We start from the raw sequence: 14,719 nt of genomic DNA on the forward strand, positions 1-14,719 counted from the left end.
TTCCATGCCCTGCAGCTGAATGCATAAAACATTGTACCAATAGCACAGAACTCCCTTGTCATTAAAGACACTTCTAGAGTTGATGCAGTATTTGTATTGTTTCTGTGATTTCAGTTGGCAATACCTTGTTTCCAGATCTGATATTTAGAATAATGATTTATATATTATGCTTTTGGTAAAAACTATATGACTTTCCAAATAAAAACCAATGCACATATCTCATTCAATCGTTGCAGTTCCCTACATATCTTCTTCTCATTCAAAATACCTGAAAGATATGGTTGAGATATCTGTGATTATATATGTATGTCTCAGAGATCTACTTGTCACATTGTTACTTAGAAATTTATTCAGTTATGTAATTTTGTAATAACATAATTACAAAAATTAGAACCATGGAACTGTATTATAAAACAAGGCACCAAACAGTAGAATACATTCAGTCAAAAGACCAGGTAAATTAGTAGGTTGTCATCTAGCATAAACAATTAATAAATTTTTGCACCATCTGTAATTGGAAGGGAATAAAATTCTGAAATGACACACATACATTTTGAACATTCCCTTTTTGATTGCCACAAAATAACTTCAACAAGTGTATATTTATCAAATGGCATCTTTCTTTGATCTTATTTATTGTGCAAGGACATAAATTCCCATTCATCCGTCTCAGTCTTAAATATGTCCCAAATTATACCCAATGAAAAAAATCAATAGAAAAAGATAAAAAAATAGGGCTAGTTAATAAACATGGCTAACTAGCTTCTCAGCAGAACACAACTCTATTCACTTTTTCTCTTGATGCCAGCCAACAATTAAGAAACATCTTTCTGATTTCTTAAAGATTGTTTCTATAAGCCACCTCTTTCTACATTTCTGCATTCTTCAAGATGTGTCTTGAAGTTTAACTGGAGTGGAATAATATTTCCCTAATATGCGGAGTTTCTAGGCCATACAAATGAAGTTCATTTCATAAATGCCACAATATTATTTGTGTACACACACATGACTTTTGTTTTTTCCTTTTTTCTCAGTGTACTAGTAACCTTTGCCTCAGTGCAGCTTGAGAAAGTTGCATTATCTTTTTGCCAATTGAAATATGTGATGTTTTAATAATTGGTAATAAAATTTACCTACATGCTGAGAACAATGCTTTCTCAACCCAGCTCCTTTGAAATGGCTGCCTGCTAAGAGATAAAAAGGTTAATCATCTGTTGGTATTTCAGAAATATCAGACAACTCATTAGCTTGACTAGGTTAGGGCATCATTGTGACTAACAGATGATGTCACTGATTGCCTCTGCTTTCCTTGAGATAACAAATTGTTAAAGGACATCTACATAAGAATGATGGAAAGTGACATTTTACTTCCATCTGGAAGTGAGGTTTTTAGGACAGGAAGACCTAACTTGGAAAGCGAGCTTTTTATGTGATATTTATTTATTGCAATTTAATGTGTTCTAGGGAAATAGAGATTTATTCCTCTTATAGTATGAATGGGACGCGGTGGCTCAGTGGGTTAGGACGCTGAGCTTGTCGATCGGAAGGTCGGCAGTTTGGCGGGTCGAATCCCGAGTGCCGCGTAGCAGAGTGAGCGCCTGTTACTCGTCCCAGCTTCTGCCAACCTAGCAGTTCGAAAGCACGTGAAAATGCAAGTAGAAAAATAGGGACCACTCCGGTGGGAAGGTAACAGCGTTCCGTGTGCCTTTGGCGTCTAGTCATGCCGGCCACATGACCACGGAGACGTCCTCGGACAAGCGCTGGCTCTTCGGCTTTGAAACGGAGATGAGCACCGGCCCCTAGAGTCGGAAACGACTAGCACGCATGTGCGGGGGAACCTTTACCTTTACCTTTATAGTATGAATGCATATGGTTAGTTTTTAATTTTAGTTAATTTAAATGCATTTAGTTAATTTTTATGAATACTTTTGTGACAATATTGTTTCATTTAAGGTTTGCTTATATTTCACTGTATTCACATCCAATGAAGATTGGCCTATATTAGAGCATGGATAAAATATTTAACTAGTGATAAAGTTAATATATTTGAAACCAAAATTAACATATTTCTATTATAACAATGGGTTCTGCTTGTGTAGGGTAGTTTTTGTTATCTGAAAAAAAAGTGGTTGAAAAATCACACATGCCTGCAAAGCTGATTTGATAAATGCATTTTTGAATTATAAGCAAAGATTGTGCTAGAATGTTGCTTTGGAAAGTCATTATTTGCAAGCAGGCAAAAAGTATTTAAATCAGTATTTTTCAAACTTGGCAACTTGAGGATGTGTTGACTTTAAGCCTTAGCTTGCTGGGAGGTTGAAGCCTACTGACTCTTAAGTTGCCAAGTTTGAAAAATGCTGGTTTAAACCATATATGGTGATAAAGCATATGAGCTTTCAAAATAAATACATATTCAGTGGAGCTAAGTTGTGAAATCCATTGACCGTATTCAACCTAAGATCTATTTGTCTTGAAGACAAGCAGAACTATTTCCTGTCTCAATTTAGTAGCAAACATTTATTGTGAAATTTTATAATCTTTTGTGAAAAAAGTATGTGGAAATGAAACCTACATAGAAGAATTATTTAATTCTCATTAGATCCATCGACAATATTGCTATATCATTCACCCATTTATTTCAGCTTATCTGACTTTACAACGTATTCTGTGGTTTGACTGAGAACCATCTTTGTGACATGGTGGAAATAAAATAAATTCATAGTCTTTGTTCTAATTGCAGGGAGGAGAACACTGTTATTATCAAGGTCATATCAGAGGGAATCCAAATTCATTTGTTGCTCTGTCCACCTGCCATGGACTTCAGTAAGTTTCTCTTAAGATAAAATGAAATGATTAAAAGGAAACAAGATGGTTTTGAAATTTAATTTTCTGCTAACAAGTAAGTCTACTTCTTCTGAATAGAGGTTAGACAGTGTTATGAAAAAATATTCACATTATTAGAATCAATTCACAGTTGGGTTTGATTGCAGATGTTGTTACACAGTATTAAATTAGATTAGCCCCAAGGTCAAGAGGCTGAAAAATTGCTTGGGCTCTCTATTCTGGGACTGAAAATCCTCCCGGGTTGAAAATCCTGCTTGGATTTCAGTCACAGTAGATTTTCAGCCCCAGAGATGAAAGATTTCAGAAATTTTTACACTCTGGTTTAAAAATCCTTTGTGACTGAAAACCCTGCTTGGATTTCGGCATGGACCTTTTTCACCCAGCCCCCAGAGACTAGATGGAATCTTCTTGGCAGGCAGCAGTGACTTTTCAGCCTTCCCTGGATTAACTTTCTGGAGAACTGGTAAAGAAGTTTGTAAGTAGTAATCATATTATTCTGAGACACTTGGCAACCAACTATAAATGTCAATGAGTTTTCAAGCACCTAGATTAAAACTGTGACCCCAGAGTGGTTTAGTGTGTAATAATTTCAATCAGGGATCATAAGTCCCTTCATTTAGTGTCATAGTAATTTGTTGGACAAATGGTCATAAATAAAGGACTACCTGTATGCCAGTTGTGTGAAATCTGTGCTTCAGACCTTAGCCCAACCGCAGACGTATGCAAACTCATAAACAGAATTTAGGCAGGCCCTTATATCAGCGTTGTTCTACTCTTACCTAATCTTTAGCACTGGGAACACTGTTTTGCAGTACCATAATTTCTGAATTAATGTATATAAATTAATGTATATAAAACATTTAATATATTCTAAATGCTGATGATTATTTATTTGTTTGCTTATATTTCATACAATATGCATTCATATGCTTATATTTCAAATGCATATTTCATACTTATGCTTCAAACCAGAATGTTCATCCTGGTAAGATATTACTTCTAAGGTCAAGTGAGCGATGCTGCTGCTATAAATAGGTGCACTTATCTCAGGATTCTCTGTCTTCTTCCAATTTCCCTGAAAGGCTGGCACTTATCTTAGAGGAACTTCATTGATTGGTGGCTTAATTCTTTCAGTATCACTTTTCAAAATACATTTAAACATCATTATGTACATATTTTGCAGAATTGAGGATGGTATTTAGTTATATGTAGGAGTATATGTGTGTGGGTTTTAAATTGTCCATTTTCCCTCTTCTCAGTTTGGGGTGTGTGTGTGTGTGTGTGTGTGTGTGTGTGTGTGTGTGTAAAACAAAGGGATTAATATATAATAATATTCTTCCATTCATTCTTGGAGACTGCCTGGACATTTACTTGTAGTTTTCTTGGCAAGGTTTTTCTGAAATGATTTGTCATTGCCTCCTTCCTGTGGCTGAGACAAAGTGACTGGCCCAAGGTCACCCAATTGAGTTAATGTCCAAGACAGAACTAGAACTTACAGGTTGCTAGCCTGATACTTTAACCACTATACCAAGCTTGTATGTGTGATCTCTGTCTGCCTATCTGTCTCTTTCTCTCCACATGTGTGTGGAGAGACCCACCCACCCAAATACACATATTCTTGTGTAAATTTTTGGCAGGTTAACAGAATAGCAGAGTTGGAAGGGACTTTAGAGTTCTTCTAGTCCAACCCCCTGTTCAAGCAGGAAACCCTATGCCATTTCAGACAAATGGTTGTCCAATCTCTTCTTATAAACCATCAGTGTTGGAGCACCCACAACTACTGGAGGCAAGTCATTCCACTGATTAATTGTTCCAACTGCCAGGAAATTTCTCCTTTGTTCTAGGTTGGTTCTTTTCTTGACTAATTTCCATCCATTTGAAAGCCAAATGCATAACTTAAACTAGATTAAAAACAAATATTTGCAAGGGTAGAAAGTTATGGGGAAATATAATGAATACTGTGGTATAAAATAGATTCAGATTTCCTTTTCATTTCTTCTGACTTTTATTCTTTTGTTCATTACTTACCCTATCTATGTTTTTATAAAGTTTATATACAAGTGTGTGTGTGTATATATATATAGTATACATATATATATATATATATATATATATATACACACACACACACATATATCTGTGTGTGTGTGTGTGTGTGTGTGTGTGTGTAGGTCTTGGCGTATTCGGGTCTTTTCCCGTGTAAGATTGAGGGTGTCTTGGCGACGTTTTGACGAGGTCCCACTCATCATCTTCAGGCTGGTGTCTTCGAATACGCCAAGACCTACATACCTGTACCTGTGAAAATCTCTCTCTCTCTCTCTCTCTCTCTCTATATATATATATATATATATATATATATAGAGAGAGAGAGAGAGAGAGAGAGAGCACCTAGATTTGGCGGGTCGAATCCCGAGTGCCGCGTAACAGAGTGAGCGCCTGTTACTCGTCCCAGCTTCTGCCAAGCTAGCAGTTCGAAAGCACGTAAAAATGCAATTAGAAAACTAGGGACCACTATGGTGGGAAGGTAACAGCGTTCCGTGCGCCTTTGGCGTCCAGTCATGCCGGCCACATGACCACGGAGACGTCCTCGGACAAGCGCTGGCTCTTCGACTTTGAAACGGAGATGAGCACCGGCCCCTAGAGTCGGAAACGACTAGCATGTGCGGGGGAACCTTTACCTTTACCTTTTATATATATATATATGTTTTCGTAGATTCTCGCGGGTGTCTGTATGTGTAGATCTAGAGTCTCGGGTTTCTTCCCGCGTTCCTTTCATCTTCAGAAAGTTGTGGCGACGTTTCAACGAAATCCCATCCGTCATCATCAGGCCGGAGTGTTCCTCCTGCTGCTTCCAGGAGCAATGCGTGGTCTGGCTGTTCCTTTATTTCCAACTGCCGGTGGGGCTGTGTTCTGACTGGGAGGAGGCGTGGCTGCTTTCTGATTGGGTGGGGGTGTCCTCCGACTGGGTGGAGGCGTGGTTGCCTTCTGATTGAGTGGAGGCGTGGCTGTCTTCTGATTGGGTGGATGCGTGGATGTCTTCTGATTGGTTGGAGGCGTGGCTGTCTTCTGTTTGGGTGGGGTGTGTTCTGAATGGGTGGGGTTTTTTGTTGTGTTGTGATATCCTGAGTGTTGTGATTTGGTGTCCTGAGGAGTGGGCTGTGTAGTGGCCTCCAGAGCTTTGGTTTGGCTTCGAGTTCGAGGACCTGCTACGTATCTCTGGTATGGGTCAGTCAGGTTCGTGTGTGCATTCTTCTGCTTGGGTGATGGCACTTTTGCTTGACTTGTTCTGTCTTCTGTGTGGGAGAGTTTTTGTTCTGGGTGTGGATGAGTCTTGCTGGGGCTGGTGGCATTTGGGGTTGTTTGTTGGTTTTTTAAATCCTTGTTTGCTGAAATTCGTTTCTCTATCAATGCTGGTTTCCAAATGGCATGTAGGCGGGAGGTGTCGTCTCGCTTGTTCATACTGTCTGGGTGTTTTTCTATTTCAATGGCTTCTCTGATTATTCTGCTGTTGAGATGTTCTATTTTGGCGATTGTTTTTGTACCTTCAAAATTGATGTTGTGTCCCGTAGTGTTTATGTGTTGTACTAGTGAAGATGTGTGATCTTTCTTCTGTACTGAGTTCTTATGTTCTTCTACACGTACCTCTATTCTTCTGTTAGTCTGTCCGATGTATGTTGCTGGACAGGAGGTGCATGGGATTTGGTATATGCCCTGGTTTTCCAGTTCTATTTTGTCTTTGGGATTTCTCAGGATGGTTGATATCTTTCTGTCAGTGTTAAATGCGGTTTTGATGTTATGTAAAGTACTTAGTCGCCACAACTTTCTGAAGATGAAAGGAACGCGGGAAGAAACCCGAGACTCTAGATCTACACACACACACACACACACACACACACACACACATATATATATATATATATATATATATATATATATATATATATATATATATATATATATATATATATATATATATATATATTTCCTGAAAGGGAATAAAGGGATGGATATGCATGTATGCATGTAATGAAAATACATATAACATCTTTTTTTAAAAAAAGAAATATAAATCTGTAACAACAACAAAAACTAAATTTCAAAAGAGAATGAAATCTGGTGAATTTCTGCCTGTGTACCTAATATACTCATATAAATGTGATCGTATGGAAAAATATGAATACTTTAAACTTCCATATTACTATTAGTGATCAGATTAAATAGAAAAAATGTACTAGATAACTGTTTCTATAAAAAATCAAGACAAGTAATTGAAACTCAGCTTTTAACAACAATCAGAAAGCAGTAATTAGATTAACCAGGTGGCACAAATAATATATTCATATTAAATAGTAAGTACATGCAAATGAATAAAAATCTGCCTAAAAGGATCCTTGATGGAAAATATGCATTGATTTTTTAAAAAAAAAACATTGCAACTCTACAGACAGGTATTGATTTTTTAAAATAACAAATGTAGTCTCCAGGGAATATATGAGGAGCTAGTTATTCCTTTAATCCATCCCACTGAGAATGCAGTATATAAACCTGCCATAGCCTAATGTGTATCATACATTATTTAATCAGTTTGCCAGTTATATGTGCAAGGTCAGAATCCAAGTATTAAAAATACTTGGCCAAGAGAAATTTAGTCCTCCAAATGATCTACAGTAAATGCAAAAGAAGACATGAGTGGGGAAGCAATTATTGCACTGCTGTAATTTACCTGTGTACATGTTCTGGAAAATTGATGCTATATAAATAAACTGTTTAAATTTTCGTATTGATTTTGATTTTCAGCTTTTCCTTCAAAACGTTTTTGATCTGTAGAATACAATACAGCATAGTAATATTTTTTCTTTTTTTTTAAGTTTCTGAAATTTAAGAGTGTAAATCTTCTAAATTTAAATTTGTGCAATTCTGCTGTTTTGCTCATATTGAACTTTTTAAGGAATATCTGCAGTGAAATGAGAGTAACGTTATATATGGGAATGTAAGCAGCTGTATGTGAGATTAAAGTGATAGAAGTTATTCAATAAAGTACGCATAAGAGGAACTACCTCATGAATACTTTACTAATATACTGAACCTGGGCACACTAATCTGAAAACCTTCCTGAGATCAGATGTTGTCCTCCAGGTTGGCTTCACAAGTCTACAGATAGTTCTCAATTTATGGCCACTGATTCAGTGATGGTTCAAACATGTGACCATGCAGAACAAGTGGCACTTACAACTGGTTCTCAAAGTTACAACTGTCACAATGTCTCTCTATGGTCATGTGGTCACCACTTATGATCTTTTTTGCTGGTTTCTAATAAGGAAAGAGAATTGGGAAGTTAGGAGGTTGCAAATGACAACCATATGATATCTTTGCTTAATGATCCATGATGATTCATTTAGCAATGGAAACCAGGAGTGCTTGAAGCAGTGCAGTCAGATGATATCTTGCTTTATTACTGTTCTGTCCCAGCCTCCATGAGTCCTTGTTAGGCTTACAAGGAGAAACCCCACTTCCAAGAAACAGGCAGGAACCGCAAGAAAAAACCAACGCCTTTTATTCTCACAGACCTGAGTGAATGTCCAAGGCAAACAAACACAGTCCACAGAAACTTGATCCTCAACATGTACAGTTGCCTTTGGCAACCAGCACCTTCCACACCTTCCCTTTTATAATTCAGCCAAGGCATGGCTTCCTAATGCCTTCTCCTTTGCCTTTGGAGCCACCCCATTGCATTCCTCTGTCCTACTCGCTTCTCTTGCCTACACATTTGTGCATCCAGGATTTGTCCCAACTGTATTTCATCACTGTCCAACTCAGGCTCCCAGGACAGCTGTGTCTCAGCCTGAACGTGAGTAGAGGGGCCAGGCTCCTTGTCCAACTATAAGACTTGGAGCTACTCAGAGCTTTCCTCTGACTCTAATATCACTCCAGGCCCCTCCTCCTCATCAGATTCCTCAGACTCAGCTGCCGGATCCACTGGCTGGTGAGGAATCACAATGATTACTATATTGTTTAGTGATGATAATTCTAGTCCCAATTTCCATTATAAACAAGCACTATCTGTAATTTCTTCTTTTACTTATAGCCTGTCCTACTTTGAATAGCCAAGCATGGAGCTGAATCTTATTCTTTTTATGCAGGAAACATTTGGCTTTCTGGACTCTATCAAATCCAGAGGTGTTGATGTGTAGACAGCACAAAATCTGAAAAAGGATAGGACTACTATGCTCTTTTTCACTCCTACCACAATATAGATCTTTGACAGCATGACAAATATAAATCACCGGGACCTGACAGATTATATTCCAGAGTTCTGAAGGTAGATGTTATCTCACAAACATTGTACCATATCTTGCAAAAATCCTGGAGCACCGGGGAACTATCTGAGGATTGGAAAATAGTTGATGTGGTTCCCATCTTCAAAATAGGTGGGAAAAACAGACCAAGAAAACTATAGATCAATCAGCCTAACATTAATATCTGGGAAGATACTGGAAAAGATAATAAAAAATAGATTTGTGAACATCTAGAAACAAATAATGTTGTAACTAGAAGCCAGAATGGGTTTGTTAAAAACAGATCATGCCAAATCAATCTTATTTCATTCTTTGACTAAATTAATAGTCCAGCAAAATGCTATGGACTAGTATACTTAGTATACTTAGATTTCAGTAAGACATTCAACAAAGTAGACCACAGTCTACCTTTTGGTAAGCTAAAAAATGTGGGATATGGATTTGTAATAAACCATATTCAATGAGTAGTTCTTAAAGGTACAAAGTCTACATGGAGAGAAGAAAGGAGTGCATACTACAGGATTCCCTCTTAGGCCTAATACTCTTCAGTATCTTCATAAATGACAGATAAGAGAATAGATCATCAAATTTTCAGATGACACTAAGCTGGCAGGAATAGCCAACACCCCAGAAGACAAGCTCAGGATCCAAAAAGATCTTCACAGACTTGAACAATGCCTCTAACCAACAAAATGAAATTTAATGTGGAGAAAAGCAAGGTTTTACACTTAGGCAGGAAAAATCAAAGTACAGATTAGGTGAAATCTGGCTCAAAAACAGTAACTGTGAGAGTGACCTTAGAGTGCTAGTGGATGATCACTTAAATATAAGTCAGCAGTGTGCGGCAGCAGTCGAAAAAGCAAATACAATCCTTGGTTGTATAAACAGAGGTATACAATCAAAATCATGTGAAGTATTAGTACCGCTTTATAAATCCTTAGTAAGACCACACCTGGAATACTGCATCCAGTTACAAAAACAATGTTTGGAAAGAGTGCAGAGAAGAGCAACTAGGATGACTAAAGGTCTGCAGACTAAAACATATGAAGAATGATTGCAGGAACTGAATATGACTAGTCTAGGTCAGGGATCCCCAAACCCTGGTCCATGGCCCAGCACTGGTCTGTGACATGCCAGCTACCAGTCTGTGCAAACAAGCAAAGCCCCATCCACAGGATGCAGGCAGCATGTGAAACCACGCTGCTTCTGTTCCATGGAAAAACATGAACTGATCGGTATTGCCCAAAAGTTGGAGTCCTCTGGTTTAGAGAAAAGAAGGATCAAGGGCGATATATAGCAGTATTCCAGTGTTTGAGGGGCTGCCCAAAGAAGAGGGGATTAACTTATTTTCCAAAGCACCAGAAAGCAAGACAAAAAACAATGGATGTAAACTAATCAAGGAGAGAAGCAACTTGGAATTAAGGAGAACAGTGAGGACAATTAACCAGTGGAACAGTTTGCCTGTATAAAAGTTGTGGGTGCTTTGTCATTGGAGGTTTTAAAGAAAAGACTGGACAGCCGCTTGTCTCAAACTGAATAAGATCTCCTGATTGAGCAGGAGGTTGGTCTAGAAGACCTCCAAGGTCCCTTCCAGCTCTATTCTGATTGCATTACAAATATAGGAATTCTGGGGACAGAATATCTCTTGCAAATTGCAAGTTGGGCTCTGCTTGAACCCAGCCAGTTTGGGGGAGCTTAAACCTCCTCTAAAATAATTGGCTCCACTGTCAAATTGCTTTCATCATCGATGGGATGATATCACTCTAAAATGTAACTACAGCGGATTTAGCAACCATTGTTACTACATGTGGGATAGCATTATGGACATGTTTGATCTGAAAGACGTGCTAATATTATTTTACAAATGGCACTCTGTATTCAAGATAAATCATTTAGAAACAAAGGTTTAGTGCAAGAATTCTCAAATATAACCTCTGGTATGTGACAATATACTTTCTGTATACTGTTCTTCTGTACAAGGACAATATATAGAAAATATATTGTTGAGATGTGAAACATTGTTTATCTCATTTGCATACAGTACTAAAAATTAGTTTCCAAACCATTGGCAGCATATTTTGTTCACTTGCAACAGGTATATTGTCGCAGACTTGCAAATTACAGATAGTTACAAAGAAACGTTCCTTGAAACTATTGTAGTTAATAAGCATGTCTTTAAAACAAGATCCTAATTATCCCAAAATAAATACTCTAAGACATTTTTACCGGCTTCAGTTTTTACTGCCCACTGGTGGCAAAACATAGGCACTACCGCTGCCAGTGTAAAGAACCAAAACTCAAAATTACTATGGTCAATAATTGTTTGATAGGATCTTTTCTGTGTGAAGAATTCTGCAACAGGTATATCATATAATAGTATGGAAGGTAGTAAATAGTTGTGCTGTACATAAGAGGAGAAGAGGACATTCCTCAGGGTTTATCTCAGGAAACAACTAAAATTAGCTTCCTGAGCTAGTTGAAGGATCAAAAATTATGGGGCACTAATAGCCCTTTTCTACATGATATTCTCTTTTACATGTAGTATTATTATATGTACTTAGTTAAATTATAACATGCAAGTCAGATAGCTGCCTTTTTTTTAACAGTGGAATGTTCTATGATGGGAATCACACATATCTTATTGAGCCAGAAGAAAATTGTACATCTCAAGTAAGTACTGTAGAATTAAAATACAATTATCCTCAGATTATTCTTTATATAGTTAATATATGACTTGCACTTCTTACATAGATTCTAGTTGTGAGAGTTCAGAAATAAAAATAAGCTTAGAAAATATTCTTCAATGTATATTTTTGCATATATGTATATGAGTATGCAAGTGTGTATGTGAATTGGTGCTTACATGTCTCTATGTGTATATATTCAGAACACTATGATCTGCAATTTCTTGGATATAAAAATGTATAGTTCTAGCTAAAGTATCAGCCTTAGAATGATTTACTAAATTTAGATATCTTTTATTTTAGGAGGAATTCCATGTACACTCTGTATACAAATCCAGATTATTTGAATTTCCTTTGGATTATCTTCCATCTGGTATATTTTTAATACTCTTATTGTTGCATTTATTTGGCAGTTAAATTGTTGCTGGTTATTTTTATTCTGTTGTTATTAATAATATAAAAGCCTCCAAACACAGGATTAGAAAATGAGAAAAAACACGTTTTCCAAAAAAGATTTGTAAACTTTTAATATTGCAATAGTAATTCAATGATTGGCTTTCTAAAGAAGAGTCTTTGTAGGTCAAAAGAGACTAAGGAATGGAGCTGATATAAAAACTAGCCTGTTAAAAGTCAGTTGCTACCCAAATGCTGAACATTTCAAGAGAATATTTTTAGTTCCGTAAGATTTTAATCAGTTCTAGCAAAAACTTTTAATTTATGAAAACTGACTTTCATAAATTTCCTCCGCAAAACTGATTTGTAATAAGCAAGTCTTATTTTTTTCTTCACCTTTCTCTATTCCAGTTTTCTTAAAAACAGAGCATGGGAAAACTGGAGCCACTCTTCTCTCTAAGAGGCTCTCCATGAAAGTTAGAACCTTGGAAATCAGGATTCTAAATTGCATTGAGAGCCTTTATAGATAGAGACACTTCACTATGGTTGCATAGAGGGTATGTGGTACAGTATGTGTGCAAGCATGTAGAGGTAGCAAAATTCTTATTCTTGCCACAGATGAATTTGCCTGAACAAGATTAATGTCAAGGTATGATCAATGTTCTGGCTTCATACAGTTTATCATGTTTTATAGTGTCATTTGACAGCACCACTATATAAACCATGTACTTATTAAACAGCATTTTTTGGGCTTGGATTTTCATAACTTCTTTATTGAATATCCTGTGTGGCTCCTACTCATTCTATTTTATGGCAGCTTGGGTCAAAAGCTTTATATATAAAAAGACTCTCATTTGTTAATGAAAAAAATACCTTGCCTTCCCAGGGCTAATATCTGAGTTCAAGAATACATTATGCAAGAAACCATTCTGAGGGTTTATATTTCCTTTATGTTTCTTTCCTTTCCTTAATCTTTCCTTTAATTTTATTTGAAGTGTTTCAATATACCTTAAAAAGTATTTTGCTTTAGCTTTCATCGCTCTATAAACCACTCATCAATTTCATGAACTTGTTAAGGGTGAACAGCTACAAAACAGTTTTTTGGTGGAAATGCCAACCCTTGCACTGATGAATTTTCAATATGTTGTTTTTGTGGCAGTAGATAATATGACTGTCCCTGTATATTTGCTTGAGTTCTGAGTAATTTTTAAAATATTTAAAATAGGTATTTATTCAACCTTGTGCTTTGTTCATTTTGCTGCTGAAAGTGCTTGTCTTGCTTAACTGTCATTAAACTGATTGTAATGTGTGTCCCATTCAGAATTCTGGCACATGAATACTACATCACAAAAAATTGGTGTGAAATCAAAATATAAAAGAAGAAAAAGGCAGGTATGCCCTCTTATCCTGTTATTTCTATTTGCAATCTTTTAAAAATCGTATTATTCAGGCTTCCTTTTTCAGTAAATTCAGGCTACATGATTTTGCCTGCTTTCCCACATCTCCATTATAAGCCCTTTTTTCATGCTGAGAACATACAATGGTGTTCTTTGAAATAGGTAACAATCCAAAGAGAAAAGCCTCATCAGAGGCTACGAGGAAGGCAAATGTCCTCTTCCATTTTGCCTGTTGCAAAACCAACAACAGCAACAAAAAATTTCTACGCTATTTGACCAGTGGCTGTTCAAGACAATCAAACTAAATCTTTGGTGTTTAGAATTTACTCTTAGTGGTTTAGTGATCACATCTTCAGTATCATGCTACAGGTATTTTATCTTCATTTTGATGACTATTAATATCATGATCTGAAACTGATTAAGCTATGGGTCTACAATCAGTCCAGGGAATGGGTGTTACCATACAATTTCACCTAATATTGTAGGAACTAAAATATGAAGAAATAATATATATTAAGAAGATAAAAACAACCATCCTGAGCGGGGCCAGAGTTGCTGTTCTGCCTCGGCTGCCTAATCTACTCCCGGATAGCGGCGGCGTCTCCGAGTGATCAAGGAGACGCCGCAGGCCAGCTTTACGACGGTAGCGGCAGCGAATGGGTGCCAACGACTCCTCTATGCCCTATACGGCGGAAGCGGCGGCAACGGAGGCGAGGACGGCGGTGACACCCTCTCCGGGCCCCGGTCGACCGTTTTTGCCCAGGGCCCTCTGACAGCGGCGGTAGCGGCGGAGGCAAGGCATCTACGGCTCACACCCTGAGCCACCTCTTCGAAGCACCTTGATCGGAGACGACAACAGCATCGGCATGACACCAGGGACTCCCATACCTCTGGGAGGCCACGCTCTGGACGGTCCCCAACCAATAGGGGCCTATGGAGCTGTGGCCAGGAACAACGCCCAGAGGATCAGGGAGAGAACTGTTTGGGCGGCTGAACCACCAGAGCTGACGCCGATTAATGGATCCCTCCATCTTGCCTTCTACCCACTCTCAACCACCCTTGCCCACTCTCTCCCCACAGGACATAACGGGACTGGGTGCAAGCC

At 37.7% G+C, this 14,719-nt stretch overlaps 1 protein-coding gene across 1 annotated transcript in view; it reads left to right on the forward strand.

The window, feature by feature from the left end:
- Positions 1-14,719, forward strand: part of ADAM22 (ADAM metallopeptidase domain 22) — a 160,809-nt gene that overhangs the window by 81,889 nt on the left and 64,201 nt on the right. The window contains exons 4-7 of the mRNA XM_083376399.1: positions 2,741-2,823; positions 11,747-11,810; positions 12,128-12,197; positions 13,539-13,609. Of these exons, the coding sequence (XP_083232525.1) occupies positions 2,741-2,823; positions 11,747-11,810; positions 12,128-12,197; positions 13,539-13,609 (288 nt within the window). The remainder of the gene's footprint in view (positions 1-2,740; positions 2,824-11,746; positions 11,811-12,127; positions 12,198-13,538; positions 13,610-14,719) is intronic.

Source organism: Vipera ursinii (genome assembly GCF_947247035.1).
Source record: "Vipera ursinii genome assembly, chromosome: Z".
Taxonomy (NCBI): Eukaryota; Metazoa; Chordata; class Lepidosauria; order Squamata; family Viperidae; genus Vipera; species Vipera ursinii.